Source organism: Paramormyrops kingsleyae, chromosome 4 (genome assembly GCF_048594095.1).
Source record: "Paramormyrops kingsleyae isolate MSU_618 chromosome 4, PKINGS_0.4, whole genome shotgun sequence".
NCBI classification, from domain to species: domain Eukaryota; kingdom Metazoa; phylum Chordata; class Actinopteri; order Osteoglossiformes; family Mormyridae; genus Paramormyrops; species Paramormyrops kingsleyae.
Genome location: NC_132800.1, coordinates 21,195,400 through 21,211,652, shown reverse-complemented (window position 1 = coordinate 21,211,652; position 16,253 = coordinate 21,195,400). Strand labels below are relative to the sequence as shown.

At 49.4% G+C, this 16,253-nt stretch overlaps 1 protein-coding gene across 6 annotated transcripts in view; it reads right to left on the bottom strand.

Annotated features, from left to right (window-relative positions):
• Positions 1–16,253, bottom strand: part of ube3c (ubiquitin protein ligase E3C) — a 97,878-nt gene continuing 81,625 nt past the window's right edge. For all 6 annotated transcript variants that reach the window (XM_023804820.2, XM_023804819.2, XM_023804825.2 and 3 more), the window contains 20 exons: positions 15,831–15,983; positions 14,937–15,052; positions 14,667–14,824; positions 13,262–13,415; positions 12,779–12,999; positions 12,226–12,377; positions 10,825–11,012; positions 9,318–9,404; positions 8,812–8,969; positions 8,108–8,349; positions 6,367–6,471; positions 5,902–5,989; positions 4,667–4,764; positions 4,448–4,580; positions 3,919–4,166; positions 3,036–3,248; positions 2,609–2,797; positions 1,603–1,669; positions 1,385–1,515; positions 1–929 (listed from right to left, as the gene is read on the bottom strand). In XM_023804820.2, coding sequence (XP_023660588.1) covers positions 759–929; positions 1,385–1,515; positions 1,603–1,669; positions 2,609–2,797; positions 3,036–3,248; positions 3,919–4,166; positions 4,448–4,580; positions 4,667–4,764; positions 5,902–5,989; positions 6,367–6,471; positions 8,108–8,349; positions 8,812–8,969; positions 9,318–9,404; positions 10,825–11,012; positions 12,226–12,377; positions 12,779–12,999; positions 13,262–13,415; positions 14,667–14,824; positions 14,937–15,052; positions 15,831–15,983 — 3,072 coding nt within the window. In that variant the 3' untranslated portion in view covers positions 1–758. The remainder of the gene's footprint in view (positions 930–1,384; positions 1,516–1,602; positions 1,670–2,608; positions 2,798–3,035; positions 3,249–3,918; positions 4,167–4,447; positions 4,581–4,666; positions 4,765–5,901; positions 5,990–6,366; positions 6,472–8,107; positions 8,350–8,811; positions 8,970–9,317; positions 9,405–10,824; positions 11,013–12,225; positions 12,378–12,778; positions 13,000–13,261; positions 13,416–14,666; positions 14,825–14,936; positions 15,053–15,830; positions 15,984–16,253) is intronic.

Here is a 16,253-nt window from a genome sequence, read left to right as displayed (position 1 = left end):
CAGAAGGCAGAGGTTTTATTCAATGCACAGGGAAAAAAAAAAACTGTACATGTACTATGTGAAGGACATCAAAAACACGTACACATATTCACAAATCCATCATCAGGTGCCCAGCTCTGATAATACGTGTCAAATCAACACTACAGAAAGGCCAAAGCATTAGCATTCTATGGTGTTAATGTATAAAAGATAACACTCATAATATAAATCACAAACTATGTGTTTTTTTTTTTTGTTTTTTTTTTAATTCTGTTGTTGCTGTTTGGGATTGGGACTGCCGCCAGTGAAGATGGACAGGATTTAACAGTCTGGCATCCTCTCGAGAAGCCCTGGCACAGACGCGGACGGTGGCACTCGCCCACTTGCCACCCCTCCCCTTTTATTGCCGTGTCGCTGCACCGCCTGGTGGGTCGCGGGTGTGTCTTTGGTGAACGCGCTGTCCGATTCGCTACGACCCTCCCCCAAAGCCCCGTCAGCCCCTCCTCCTTCCTCTTCACTTTTCTTTCATATTCGTGAGAGCAGCAATGGTTCAGCCGTCGATGTTCTTATTAAACACAAGTAAGGTTGAGTAAAAATGAAAACATTAAAACCCAAGACAGTACCCCCCCCCCTCCCCCCCACAAGTGCATTTGAAATGACCAGTCCGGACCCCACCTGGCCATCCCTCCCCCCTGCCCTTTCCGGGGCAGCTTATGTAAAATGCCCCCCACGGCCTTTCCTTTCGTTCCATTCCCACCCTTGTCTCCAGGGGGCGCCACTCAGCTGAGCTCAAAGCCTGCCGAGGACTCTATGGCGTACAGGAGCTTGTTACGCATCTGCTGCGGGTCACAGAACTCGGGCAGCTTCAGTAGGTTCATGCAGGTGCTGGACGTCGGAAGCCGCTCCAGGTCGTTACCCCCATTGTGGATGCAGAAGGCCGGATACAGCTCCTGTGGGTGGGGGGGGGCAGAAAAATGGGTCAGCAAACCCCCCCCCGGGTACAAGCCTGCACTGTGTTTAACTACATGCCTGATTCTACCCGACAATGGCAGATGCGTTATCGTATACGGAAAATGACACAAGAGACTAACACATGGTTTTGCATACACTTATCTGCCTGGGGCACCTGTTCCAACAGCAATTAAAAAGAAAAAAAACACCCTAAGAGTCTCCCTGGAACTCTCCAGAAATTCCTTGAAGTCACCAGGTATTTATGGTTGACAATTAAGTACCAGCACGATAACCTAGCCTGTAATTTTATTCATGCATGAAATGATAAACAAAGATGACTAGATGGACTAGGCTTCCGACCCAGGGTTAGGTCAGCATGATACTCTCACACTGCGTTTTCAGATGGGGTGCCCATACTGCCCCCTGCTGGTAGGAGAGGAAGGTGCATGCTCACCTTGAACCCCAGGAGCGGCGGCCTGGAGCAGCTGGTGACGAACCTCAACAGCTTGCGCTTCTCCTCGTCTGTGAAGCTCTCCACCACCTCCCAGAAGATCTTAATGACGGGGTGGGTGGCGGAGTACCCGCCTGGCGAAATAAAACACGGTCCCGTTAGCGCGCCGATCGACCCCAAACAGCCACCGCCTGCGCCCGTCCGCCGGGACCATGTCTCACCCGAGTAGTTTGTGAACTTCTTCAGGTCGTCGAGGCAGATGGGGATGTGAGCGCCGGAGATCAACACCTGGACACGACGCAAAGAGCACAAGTGTCAAATCCTGTTTACTGCCGGCTATGGTGTCAAGTCACGGTTAAGTGAAAGTTGTGCGACTCATGGAACACCTGTAATTATGGGAAGCCGCCTGCGTTTATACCCCTCAAAGTCATTTTTCACATTTATTGATTTAATTATTGAAAGACTGATGAAAAACTGAAACATCTGATCACAGATTCACTTGCATAAGTGCCTTATATTCTCTTAATCCAATCATTCGCAAAATAAAACTAAAATTAGTACCGATACATAATTTGTTATCCAAACATATTCTAAAAGTTTTTCTTTCTGATTTGTAGTCAACTGTGAGTAGAACATAATAAAAATACTTTAATCCTTGATCATATATATGTATTTTTTTAAGTTTCCAGTTAATTTCATCCACTACTAGCACGATCAGTAGCCTATATACACACACATGCTGCTAGGAGTGTCCGGATGTTGTCGTGGATACTGGAGACGTGATTGGCAGAGAGGATCGCAGCCTCTGACCTGTCATTAGTCTATGTAAATTTTGATTGCACTATGGTTTAACATTCACCTTTACTGCAGTGATTTTACATTCAACCTCTAGATCAGGGTTATTCAAATCACGGTCCTCGAGGTCCGAGCCCTGCTGGTTTTCCAGCCTTCCTTTACCTGAGAGCCAGGTGTGAAGCCTCTGGCCAATTAGAGCCAGAAATTATTAAGCTAACTACCTGGGAGAACTGAAAACAAGGCCTGGGTTTGGAAACGAGGGCCAGAGTTGAATAGGGGGGCTCTAGATCAATGGTTCCCAATCCGGGACTTCCTGACAGGGAGCTGGGAGGGAACAAAAACGTGGACCGGCTGTGGGTCCCCGAGGACCGGATTGGGAAAGAGGCAGATGCTGCCCTGATGCCCCCCCCCTGGGGGGTGGCTGGACGTTACCTGGAACTCCTGCTGGTCAAACATACGCAGCCACTCGAGATTGACCACATTGGCGAGGCCCTGGCGGAAGGCCAGGCAGTGCGGTCGGATCTGCTTGTTGAGCCGGTAGTCGGCCACCAGGTGGATGTACGCGATACGGTTTCCGCTGGTGACTGTGATGTCCTTGCCCCCTGGCTTCAGCTCGACCACCTGCGGGGTGGGGGAGGGGGGGTTAGGCTTAGGGTTAGGGTTAGGCGACAGCACATTACAAGGATTCTGACCATCCGGTGGGCATCCTACTCAACACCACCCAACAGCCTGTGCTCAGTAGGAAATTTAAAATCTCAAAATACTCGTTAAGCATCGGCAGATAAAACGGCAGGGTGTTTCATACGTCAGCGCGTGTCCATTCGTGTGGGTCAGCTGCCCCTGCCCCCCCCCCCCTTACCTGTGCCTCCCCCAGGTCGTTGTTGACCACGGTGAAGTTGAGGCCCAGGTCCTCCACATCCTCCTCGTAGCTCTTGAGGAAGAGCAGGTTCCGGTACATCTCCGGGTCCAGCGAGGCCAGGTGGTGGATGTCTACCTCCGCACTGGTGCCCAGCAGCTTGGACAGGAAGAAGCTGGCAAAGGGCAGCTCCACCAGCATGTTCTCGTAGAGCGCCTGCCCCACACACACACAGGTCTCTAATGAAACACCTCACAGCCAAAACCTACAACTGACCATTACAGTAAAGCATATCTAAATGTATTAAACAATTTAGATTGGAGGGTGGCAAAGAGACTCAGTTGGTAGGTGCAGGCCTCCAGGGTTGGGGGTTTGAATGCTTCCATGTTCTCACAGCATTGCACAGCATTCCTCTGGTTCCCTCCCGCAGCGCCAAGACATGCCGTTAGGTTAACTGGCGTCTCTGAATTGCCCAGAGAGTGTGGGTGTGTGCCCGCATGTGCCCGCAGATAGACTGGCATTCTGATCAGGATCTACCCCTGCCTTGTACCCGGTACTGCCTGGGATAGACTCCAGGCCCCCTGCTCACCCTGTACTAGTTAACCAGCTAGAACATGGATGGAAATTAGATCAGGTACCAGGGCACAAGTACAGCAGCCCAACCTGGCAGCATTTCTGGTCGTAGTCCAATCCAGGGGTTATACGAGGGTGAAGCCACAAGGGCTGAAAAGATGATTGGCCCCAGATTGCCCTCTCCCCTGTCAATCACCATTTCAAAACATATCATTGGCTAAAGATAAGGTTTTGCCCCTGTATGAATTATAGCCCTTTTTAAGCCCTTTTATAGCCCCTAGTCCAAATGGATTTCGAAATGAGCAGAACTCACCTTGCCCAGGATGCGGCCCAGGAAGTAGTAGTGCCTGGTGAAGGAGTCTCCGACCAGCATCTCCGCACTGGGGCTAGGGTACAGGAGGCCCTCGTTGGTGGTCTTGAAGAAGCCCTGGTTGGGGTTGAAGCCCGACTTGAGCAGCTCGTTGAGGAACTCGCGGAATATGCCGCCCCCGTCGATGCCGGCCTCGTCCAACCCGTGGGTGTTGAGCAGATGCACCCGGATGCGTTTCTTGAGGTCCGGCTCTGCGGAGCGGTCAGAGGAATCAGTGGAAGCCATGGCCTCTAGGTGGCGCTGTTGTGGTCATGTTTACCACCCGGGGATAAGCTTGTGTGACTGACCAGAATAATTTCAGGTTGAAACTCAATTAATAGCAATAATAAGGCACGCTAACCTCAGAGGAAAGAGCAACAGGAGAAATACAGCAGCTATTATAAGGATCGAGAGCCACAATGGCATCCGTGAAAACAGGAAACGTCACGCATGCCATTCACGCATCTCCATTTTGACCAGTCTCCTCCCGTACCATTCTCCGGAGACAGCTTGTCATAAGCATCCTCGTAAATGTAGTTCCGCCTGATGGTGACGTTGATTCCATCCGGAAAGGGTCCGTCGCCCTGCACTTCCCGTTTGTCTGCATAGATCAGTCGCTGGAAGATCTTAAATAAAGACACGCGGCAGATTAATAGACTCAAAGTTGTTAACGGGTGGTGATTAGCTGGAGATGGGCTGGGGGCGGGGTTACCTTGACCCGCTCCTCAAAGGGGACGACGAATGGGAGCTCGGTGAGGATGGCCAGCTGCCTCTCCTCACACACCGAGAGCTGTGGGGGCTCCAAGCCCACTGTGCACAGAGACAGACGCGTTACTAATGACCGAGGAACTGTGCGCACACACTGACATAGAAAAACACATACACTTCTGCTGCACTCACACATTCCTCCATAATCTCTTCAGGATATAGAACAGGGGTCACCAACATGGTGCCCACGGGCACCAGGATGCCCCCAAAGACCACGTGAGTCGCCCCGCGGACCTGTTCTAAAAATAGCTCACCAGTGAGCAGCGTTTAAAATCCTGTTGCTATTCTTCTTTAATCACATTTGCATTTATATAGATTTGAAAATGACAATATAAAAAAAAAAAAACATTTATAACACGTTTATTATACATGAAGTTCAGATAAGTTTAGGAGGGTGTGTCTAACTGGTAGCCCTTCGTATGGCTCAGTACCCATGAAGTAGGTCTCAGTTTCAAAACGGTTAGTGACCCCTGATATAGACACTGTGTCCCTCTCCCGTATAAAAAGTAACCTGTCCCCCTCCCCACTCACACACTATGACAATCCCCCCTTCCCCTCCACCCCTGCTCTCCTAACAGACTAAATCAATCCAGAGAGACATGCTGTGTGTAACCTCATGACGCCGAAGAACCCGCTATGTGTGTGACCTCATCACGCCGAAGAACCCGCTATGTGTGTGACCTCATCACGCCGAAGAACCCGCTATGTGTGTGACCTCATCACGCCGAAGAACCCGCTATGTGTGTGACCTCATCACGCCGAAGAACCCGCTATGTGTGTGACCTCATCACGCCGAAGAACCCGCTATGTGTGTGACCTCATCACGTCGAAGAACCCGCTATGTGTGTGACCTCATCACGCCGAAGAACCCGCTATCTTTCAACCCCCTTCAATCAAACAAGCTATCATTTCTAAAACACAAGAGGGAGGGACAGAGTCCTGCTGACACAAGGCAGCCAAGGTGACGGACCTGCTCTCCCGCTGCCCCCATACTGATGTCAATGACTCCAAACCAGTAGAGGGCGCTCCTGAATTTACCGCAGTGGCATAAAGGAGGAAACCTCATCCAGGCAGCTTATTTTAATTCAGATAAGAACCTACTGATCAACAAACCAGTCTTGCTCGCTTTTTCATATACATAACTACATCAAAGATGAAGTTGTAATGTCGGTCTCTCACCATCGAGCGTGGACTGCAGCGGTCCGATCCGGCCCATTCGGCGGGCTCTCCACACGTGCCGGGCAGACGGAACGTACAGCTGGGTGACCTGCGAGCGGAGAATCAGCCAATCAGCAGTCTCTTACCTCCCTACCTGCAGCACTTCAGAATACTGACCATCCGTGAGCGTCTACGAATTTACACGACTGCTGTAGAGCGACCCCTGGTGTCAGCAACCAGAAGTTCAGCTCCTATCTACGGGGCCCCCTGCCATGCCTGCATACCCATAATGCTAACATTTCATTAATGCTGCTTATGACAGTTGCTTTTTAGTTAGTGTTTCTTGGAGCTCGCTGTTCATGCAGTGATATGGCAGCCGTAGCTGCAGCGTGGAGGAGCACAAAATTGCAAAAACAGATGGGAGCACACAGCACCGGACAGAGATACAACCCTCTAGATTGACCCTGGGCTGCAGGGATCTGGTACCTTATCAGCTCGGATGTTGACCTCCTCGGAGAGCCAGTGGCCCGAGGGGCAGAAGGGCCGCCTGGTATCTCTCGCCTTCACCATCTTCACCAGGTTGGTGATGACCTGAAAAGCCATTTCAACATGTCACCCTCCTTAAAGGAATATCTACATTTGTATGACACCCCCACTTCAAGAATTTCTCTTGGTATTTTTTGAGATTTTTAAGATATGAAACCCTTATTTAACGCTATTTTCTTCAGAAGGTGGTGTTAATCTCCCACCATCAGTGATACCTGAAGATTCATCTGAAGCCATTTTACAACCAGGTGCTAAGTCAGCTGACCTAATAGACGCACATCCCGACAGAGCTCTGAGGAAAAGCTCGACTCCCCCTCCAGGACGTGAATGGCTTAACTATAGGCCTTCAAAACCCCACCCACTCAGGCGTAAAGCTCATCACGACGCAAGCAGGCAGAAAGCGGCCGGGATCATGGCCTGATCTGAACGCAAGCTCGGAGCCTTCCATCCAGAGGTGGAAATTTCAGGTCCAGGAAGTAAAAATCCAGAGCAAGATTTTGTTCCATCCAACCAGTTCATTACAAATAGTCAAAGTCACAGAGTACTGAACTGGTTGGTTGGTTGAAACAAAATCTTGGTCTGGATTTTTACTTTCTGGACCTGAAATTTCCACCTCTGCTTCCATCAACCGTATTTCTGGACACCAGTGTTAAACACATCACCTAAAGGTTAGTGTAGGAATCAATCTTTAAATCTGCCATGAGCCTCTCACTGACACCAAGCTGACACCTTCTAGACACTTCATTCATCCTCACCCTCACCCGTATGCAAAGGGCATCACACACCATCCTTCCTCCCCAGAAGAGCTAGAGATCTACTGCAATCACACAAATATTCTAACATATTCTACCAGTGCTGCTTCATCACATTCGAACCTCATTAAACGCAATGAAATTCAAGTTTGAAAACACAATGCAGTAAAGCTGGCACACGGTTTAATAAACAAGCGTGTAAGTGAAACACAAACATCTGCAAAGTGTTTCCTTCCAACACAGATGGTTCTCTTGGCTGCATTATGCTGACAGACTCCCGAAGAGCTTTGGAAATGCGTTCTGGCTCGTTTACACGGCCATCGCCACGGCGCTGTGCGAAACACCTGGACCACAGGCAGCACCTGCGAAGCCATCTGTCCAAAACGCGAAGAAGCACCAACACTGCGATGTGGTGAAGCGCAACTTCGTAAAAATACTCAGGGGGTAAAAACTAATAATCTCCACACGTCAACAACCCCAATCGCCCTGGTGCGTGGCTCAGTGGGCTAAGCCTCTGAGCCTGTGATCAGATTTAACCCTGGCATCAGCAGAATAGTTACATGCCGGGGGGGGCTCTTAAGGAAGGCCTTAACCCCCCCAGTGCCGGGGCGCCGCAGATGGCTAACCCATCACTGTGACCCCCCAAGCTTGTTCTCACCTGCATATGTGTCTCACGGAGAGCAAGATGGAACAGACAAAAGGAGAAATTTCCCCATGGAAACCAATAAAATATCATTACACCTGAAATTCACGTTAACTGAGCTAGAATGGATTAAAAACTTTTAGAAACTTTTAGCCCTGATACTTTTAGAAACACTTATGTGTGCTGACTTACACAGTACCGTATTGGGACAGGGTTTGATGAAGACAATGATTTCCGTACTGGGTGAACCTTCACACGGTCAGGTCTGGAGGACACCCCAGCTCACCTTGAAGAGCTGCACCCAGCGCTTCTGCTCCGCCTGTATGCGCTGCTGCACGGTGGCACTGGTGCGCACACCCACGCTGCGGAAGGCCGCCACGTACTCCTCGCGGTGCTCGGGCTTGGTGTCCGGGTAGGCCAGTTTGATGATGCCCAGGCAGGCATCTCTGAGGCAGCGAGAGAGTGACACCAGCTCCGCCGGAGCGAAAGGCATCACCGACGGCCGGCTCAGGCCCGCAGGGGTGGCGTCTGGGATGGGGAGCATGACTTGGGTCAAATCCCCACCTTGTACTCTTTAATAGCCACCTACTCCACTATGCTCCACAGTGCCCCCTTCAGGCCATGCCTGGTAACAACGCCCCCCAAAAAAAACAAAGGCTTCTCTTCTTCCATCTCTTAATGAGCTGTTTTTCTTGCATGTGTATATTAATAACATATCCTCTAACAAGCTGATATCCTGACTCGATTAAACGAGGTGCTAGCAAGGTAGCTTATCAGAATATATTATTGATGTCAGTTAGCTTGGCTATAGCAGGTGTTTCTTGGGACCAATAATTCTTTTTAGGTAGCTGATGGTCCACCTTAAGAAAAACATGAAAAAGAACACCAGGACTGGAAACCACAGCCCCCAAATTCAACAAACGTTCACAAGCGGTGACGTTTTCCAATGATGCGGACAGTGGCGGTTTCCTCAAATGACAGAGCCGGTACCTTCAGCGGAGTAGCCGAAGAACTCGCTGTCGTGCACGGAGATGAGCAGGTGGCTGAAGAGCGAGCTGAACAAGTAGAAGAGCGGGATGATGCGGTTGGAGTCCTCCAGGGACATGGGCGAACCCCGCGAGATGACCTGCAGCAGGGGCACCATGGACCTGAGAGGAAGGCGAAGAGGAGCAGGAGGAGGACGGTGAGACAGGCAAGACCAGGTACACCCACCCAGCAAAATCTTAAGCACCTATAGGCAACCATACTTCAAATTTGTTGGTTCCTATAAAGGACAGACACACCTGAAGAAGAGAACTGCATGGCTAATTAGGATCTACAGTTGGACCATACCCAGTAGAAAGGGGAACAAGACAAGGATGTCAAGGAGATGCCAGGAGTTTGTGCGCTAGAGACCACCGCATGGGTTCTGGCATTCCTGACCATACTCACATCAAACATCTAAAGGGTTAGACAGGCAGAGGGAGGCAGGGATTATGGAGAGGTTTAGGTCCTACCCTGTGATCATCTTGGTTGTCATAGATGTTATGAGATGCCACAGGTGCCTCAGGAACCTGCCGTTGAAGGCCAAGCTGTAGAGGAGCCTGGAGGGGCAGGACGGAGAAACAGGAGCTTGAAGACGTCGGTAATATTTAACGAAAAAGCCAGCATGGACCGGCATGCACAGGAGATACCCTGTTACTGAACCAATCACATTCTAATCAAGTGCAACCCAACGTTCTATAATCTGATCAATCTGCCATTTGTGATTCCACTAAATTAGGACCAAGGGTTGATCAGCAACTGAAGCCCCACCCCTTCGGAGAGTACAGCTTTGGTGGAAACCCGCTGATCTGGGACGTCCAGGAAAGACCAACAAGGGGCACCTTGTTAAAAAGGTGTCAAATTCCTCATGCAAAGTAGGAAAAGGGGGCAACTCGATGGCCCTTAATGCCGCATTGAGCCGGGTATCCGTCCACCACTAGGGAGGCTGGGGGGTGATGCACACTGGGGTCGTAAAGCTGGCGCTGCCTTCCTGCCAAGCATGTCTAGGTTAACGACGCCCGCACGATGGGAAAGGTCCGCATCATCGGCAGCGAGGGGCAACCCCCAAAATGGTTGCATGCTTTGACGCTTCTGTGGAAATGCAAAATAAAACTGCGGGGGGAAGTGATGGCAATTAGGGGCAATCAGCTTCCAAACACAGCGACTCCAGGCCCAGGCTGCATTTCCACAGTAACTAAGTAACACAAGGCCGCTTGTGTTTCAGGTCACAGAGTTTCAAAGATGCCCCCCCCCCCCCCATATCTCTCAGAGAAATATCACCAGCTTGAATATCGTCCTCCTTTGGTGTGAAGTTGATCACCCACACAACACCGGCAGGCAAACGAATACGTGTCAGACTGCAGAAGGGAGGGTGGCTGGTGAGGTTCTAGAAGGTTCTACGGTGGCGCGTGTTCTCCTCATTTTCATAGTGTGACAGTACTGAAATGACTAACGAAGCCTGTATGTTTCTGAGGGACTGGAGCGATTTACAGCTGTGGAGACAAGCAAAGCTCCCAACCCAGAAGAAGCAATATTTACGTGACAAAACACGGAGTGAGAGGAGGAACCTGACAAAACGTGACCATAAAAGAAACTTTAATTACAAAATCCCTGCAATAGACTGGCACCATGTCCACTTTGTACCTCTGTCCTCTGCCCTGTGCTGCCTGGGATAGACTCTAGCCTTCCTGCGATCCTGACAAAGATAACCAGTTTGAGGATGGATGGGATGGACTACTCCCAGCAGGGGAAAAAAAGGAGCTGATGGACAAAGAGCCTCAAAAAGCTCTACTTTCAGGTTGGTAAGCAGATAGGGCCACCATTACAAGCCAATTATATCACCCCAAACCAAAATCAGGAATACCCTACAGCAAAACACATGAAATATATAATTTTAAATATGCAAAGTATAATTAAGTGGATAAATACGAATGGATTAATAGACAAGGAAATAAACCGAAAAGGGCTGAAGCCGCTCACCTGACCCGGGGCACCATGAGTCGGTGCTGCACCATGAGCGTATGGCAGACGGAAGCCATCATGGTGAAAACCTCCTCGCTGGCGGAGTCCCTCCACACCAAGCTGAGGAGGGCGTTGGTCTGCTGCTTGGAGTCCAGCTTGCGGATGCACTCCTCTGTGATCAGCTGCACCGACACGCGTCCGTCCTCCTGCAGCCCAAACAGTGCCAGGTCCTGTCGCTAAGGGTATAGCCGCTCACGGGGCAAAGCTGCATCGCTAAGGGATTAGCCGCTAATGGGGCATAGCTATGTCTCTAAGGGTTAACCAGCTCAGAGAGTAAAGCCACAATACTAAGGGTCTAGCTGCTCATGGGCCACAGCCACATGGCTAAGTGTTAACCAGCTCAGAAACCAAAGCTACATTGCTAACAGTTTAGTCACTCATGGGGCACAGCCACGTCGCTAAAGGTTAACCGGCTCAGAAAGCAAAGCTACATTGCTAACAGTTTAGTCACTCATGGGGCAAAGCTACGTCACTAAAGGTTAACCGGCTCAGAAAGCAAAACTACGTCTCTAAGGGTTTAGCTGCTCATGGGCCAGAGCTACGTCGCTAAAGGTTAACCGGCTCAGAAAGCAAAGCTACATTGCTAACAGTTTAGTCACTCATGGGGCAAAGCTACGTCACTAAAGGTTAACCGGCTCAGAAAGCAAAGCTACGTCTCTAAGGGTTTAGCTGCTCATGGGCCAGAGCTACGTCGCTAAAGGTTAACCGGCTCAGAAAGCAAAGCTACATTGCTAACAGTTTAGTCACTCATGGGGCAAAGCTACGTCACTAAAGGTTAACCGGCTCAGAAAGCAAAGCTACGTCTCTAAGGGTTTAGCTGTTCATGGGCCAGAGCTACGTCACTAAGGGTTTAGCTGCTCATGGGCCAGAGCTACGTCGCTAAGAGATTAGCTGCTCATGGGCCAGAGCTACGTTGCTAAGACATTAGCTGCTCATGGGCCAGAGCTACGTCGCTAAGAGATTAGCTGCTCATGGGCCAGAGCTACGTCGCTAAGGGTTTAGCTGCTCATGGGCCAGAGCTACGTCGCTAAGGGTTTAGCTGCTCATGGGCCAGAGCTACATCTCTAAGAGATTAGCTGCTCATGGGCCAGAGCTACGTCGCTAAAGGTTAACCGGCTCAGAAAGCAAAGCTACATCTCTAAGAGATTAGCTGCGCATGGGCCAGAGCTACGTCGCTAAGGGTTTAGCTGCTCATGGGCCAGAGCTACGTCTCTACGGGTTTAGCTGCTCATGGGCCAGAGCTACGTCGCTAAGAGATTAGCTGCTCATGGGCCAGAGCTACGTCGCTAAGAGATTAGCTGTACTCCTGGCACTTTTACCTTCCCTTCCCATCAGTTCATCACCACACACATGGCTCACCTCTGCAGTGGGCCCCGTCACACCGACGTCATCTTCGTCCTCTGAGTCGCTGGTGACCTCCTGTCGGACATTGGTCTCCGACACGGGAAGCAGAGGCAGCAGCGACTGCAGGGCCTGCAGGTAGAGCAGAAGCCCCTCCTCTGACAGGCGGCCTGCAGCACAGAACCGGTGCGGCGAGTCAAATACCCATGGGGCTAACACACACCAGTGAGGCACTATACCCGCGAGGTACAAAATCCGCAAGGAAGCACTAACAAAGAACTGGACAGCGGAAAATCACAGCCAAGCAGTGCTAACGGTTTCAAAGACAAGCTACAACTCTACTAATTTAACGAATTATGCAGCAGTAAATCAATCATTTCATCATTTGTTGTTCTTATAGCGTACAGCTACCAATTAGTAGTCTATACTACTAGCTATATAATACTAACTTACGCAAAGGGTTCTTTGTTTAAAACATGCAACGTTGAAATAACTTTTCCAGGACAATTTAACGCGACGGTATCCTTCAGCCGACACCCTCCAGCACCCTCTAGTGGCGACTTTGCCTTACCTATGTTCTCCTCGCCGACAGCCAGCACGAAGTAGAAGAGCCAGGGGGCCTGCATCTTGGCGACCTCGGAGGTGACCAGCGTGCCCCGGAGGGAGGCCAGGAAGCCCTCGAACGGGAAGGCATGCCGTGGATCGGCCAGTGCCGGAATGAAGAAGTGAAACATCTGCTCCGTGAAGGGGCCCGTCAACAACTCCTCGGTGAAGACGGAAAACACGTATTGTCTTTGGGGGGGGGGGAAAGGAGGAGGAAGAAGAGGGGAGAAAACAAGGGAAGTGATTATAAGCAGCACCAGCTGACATTATTTATCTTCTATGATACATTAATCACCTGCATAATGATTTGTCCTGAAATTATTTAGGTCAAAATGCACCCCTTAGATTAGGCGACAAGAAATACAAAGTATCTCTTTCATTGTGTTAAAAATGAACTGACAACACATACGTTACATAACCTCATGGGCGCCTCCCACTGGCACAAACTGACCTTGCGCCTGCCGTGCAGGAAGAGTAGGTAAAGTGCAAGGGTTTGAGCGTGTGATCCAGCAGGGTGCCGGCCAGCGGGACAGACGGGGAGTCGCTGTAATCCAGGCTGGATGGAAGCTTGTGGTTCACCAGGATGTACAGCGACCTGTAGTAACCTGAAAAGCGCGCAGACGGAAAGGGCAGCGTGGTCATGCAGGGCACGTGGCGACGGAGCTCGGCACCGAGGTGGTTCCCCCTAACAGGCGTTAGATTACCACTAAGAGCGAGGATCCTATGGTCAGCGTCAGGAGGCTATAATGGGTGCCATCTCAGAGCATGTTCAGGGAACAGGATTAGCTACCAGAAACACTACTTGCACGCTACCCAAGTGAACGATAGTGATGTCCGATTAGTGAACGAGTCGTTCTTTTGAACCGGTTCTTTTCAGTGAATTGTGCACCCACACAATTGCACAGATCAAAGTCTGAAATTCTAACGATATTTGACAAATTATCATATGAACACACACAGCGTCCTTTTTAATTCACGTACATTTGCTTTTCATAGACTGTCTGTAGCCATGTTGCCTGCAGTGGCATGTCCGGCCACTTGGTGGCAGTGGCTCACTACTCCCGACTGTCGGCAATCGACAAGTTATCGAGTTTGGCACGTCCAAGTAGAAGTGTATAATACGCAATTCTTATGGGGCTCAAAAGACCCATAGGAAATGTTTATGATATAACTTATTACTGTATTATTATTTCTTATTGAAAATGCATATAAGACATTACTGGCCACTTGAATCACTGTTTTTATTGTTTATTTTTTGTTTGGCGTAAGTTACTAAGTTTTGGAGTCGCATTCCCCGAGCCCAATTTTTCACATTGGAAATGTGTATTTTAGTAGGTTTTCCTTAGTCGCAACGTAGCAAAACTGGCTGTATATTACACTAGAGGAACTCCTTGGAATTACGCAGGATGTCAACAATAACAGAAACGTTCTCCTGGGGAAGGGGGGGGGGAATTAGACATATTCGCAATACTGTAAGTTCCTTGAAAATGTGATACTATCACCTACAAACCTGTAGGATGACTGCTGTATCAAACCAGGGCTGAGAAACACTATGTCCCCTTTCCTGCAGGCCAGACTTTGGGGGCACCCACCACAGAAAAGGGGCAATTCATATTCAGGGTTGTTGAAAAGAACAATTGTATTTATACTCAAAATATTGTGCAAAATGCAGAAACCAAACTGCTACCACTTTAGCCAATGCATCCATCTTAATTACTAGAGTCCATCTTCAACTGAAAATGACTAATTGGCACCTAACGAAGGTGCTGGTTGAAATATGAGCGTGCAGGAGCGAGAGATGAATCATCGCCAACGCAAACCATCGACACGGTAAAATCCAGTAGAGGTTGTGTTACCTTTCTGTACCATATAGTGCAAAATCTGCTCGATTAGAGATGCTACACAATTAGCATCTTGGAGAACGGGCAAATAGGTCATCTCCGAGGAGAAAGTCTCCAGCATTCTCATTGGCGCCGTGACGTTCAGATTCTCTTGTTTGCAGCTCTGCAAAAGCCTGGCAGGGGAGAGGAGGACAGATACGTTGAAAACGAGGCAATTCCCGTATCTGAATTGTTCCTTCTAGTTATGCTTTCCCCGAAATGATCCGGGGCCGGATTTTCTCTCACCTGCAGCACAATCCCAGAATCCTCTTAATCTGAAAGACGCACGTGTGCTTCTCAGGTCCCGACAGAAGCTTCACGAATTGGGTGTTGGCTTTTACCAGGCACTGGGACATCCATATCTGCGAGGGAGGTGGGGGATTGACAACAAAATACAAGGCCCATTAGCAACAGGAAGCAGGAAGTCTATCACTGGAGTGCCGGAAATACAGGAAGTCGCATCGCTCAGCAGGTTAAGATGCTGTGCATTTGATCAGAAGGTTGCCAGGTCAAATCCCAAGACTGCCAGAGCGATTTCACCATCAAGCAAGGAGCCCCAACTGCTTCTGGGATTGTCTGATTTGAGAAACACCTTATTGGTGCAGAGACACGGTGACCCCTATACGTTGCATTGGGTAAATTTGCCTGCTATATCAATAACTAAAGATATGTTTTGTTCCTCTCTAACCCTTACAAGACAATTAGATTCATTATACTATATTGCAGAGCACGATGTTTTACAGCAGTGGTTCTCAGCCTTTTTGCACCGCAACCCAATCTTTACCGTGCCAGTTCAGTCACGACCCTATATCAAGTATAGGTTTAAATTAACATGCAGTGCACTCTGCAATTAACGCCAATCGATGCCTATCGCACAAATCTGACTGGAGGTGCCAGCGATTCTTAAAGCATCTGTGGTTTAGCTCCATGGGTTTGGCTGAATGTTCATTAGTTTTGCCCTAAGCTTTTGCAGACCCAAGACCAAGAATCGCTGTTCCGGAGATAGCTGGCATATAATTACTTAGAGACACAAAGACTTTGAGGCATGATTTTGACATTTCTAAGACCAAGGATTCCTCTCTCTAACTGGCACAATGGAAGGAGAACTGAGTGCGGACAGAAAGTTCAGTTGAGCCTTACCAATCGGTGCGAGTCTTCGCTCTGCCGATAGAAAAACAGAAGCTGGCGCACTAGAAGGCTGAGGCTAGCTCCATCGCTGACAGGGACGCCCCCCGAAGACTGTGCTTGACAGACCGAGACCGAATGATCGAACTCGCTCCTCTGAAGGGCGTACTGAGGACGAGAGTAGCAGCAAGCCGTGAATATACACACATGTACGTTACATGCACCACTGTTTGGAAAGACAGAAGTCTCAAAGAGCTTCGATATGTTGAAATGACTGACTACTTCAAATACTAATACTAGGGTAAGGGTGATACGGCGAAATATTTTATCATGATAATTTTTTATCAGCAAATATGGCTAATTAACACAATACAATTGAAGTTTCTTTACTTCTGGGCTTCATATTTGATGATTTGTTGCTGGGTTTTTTCTGACAGC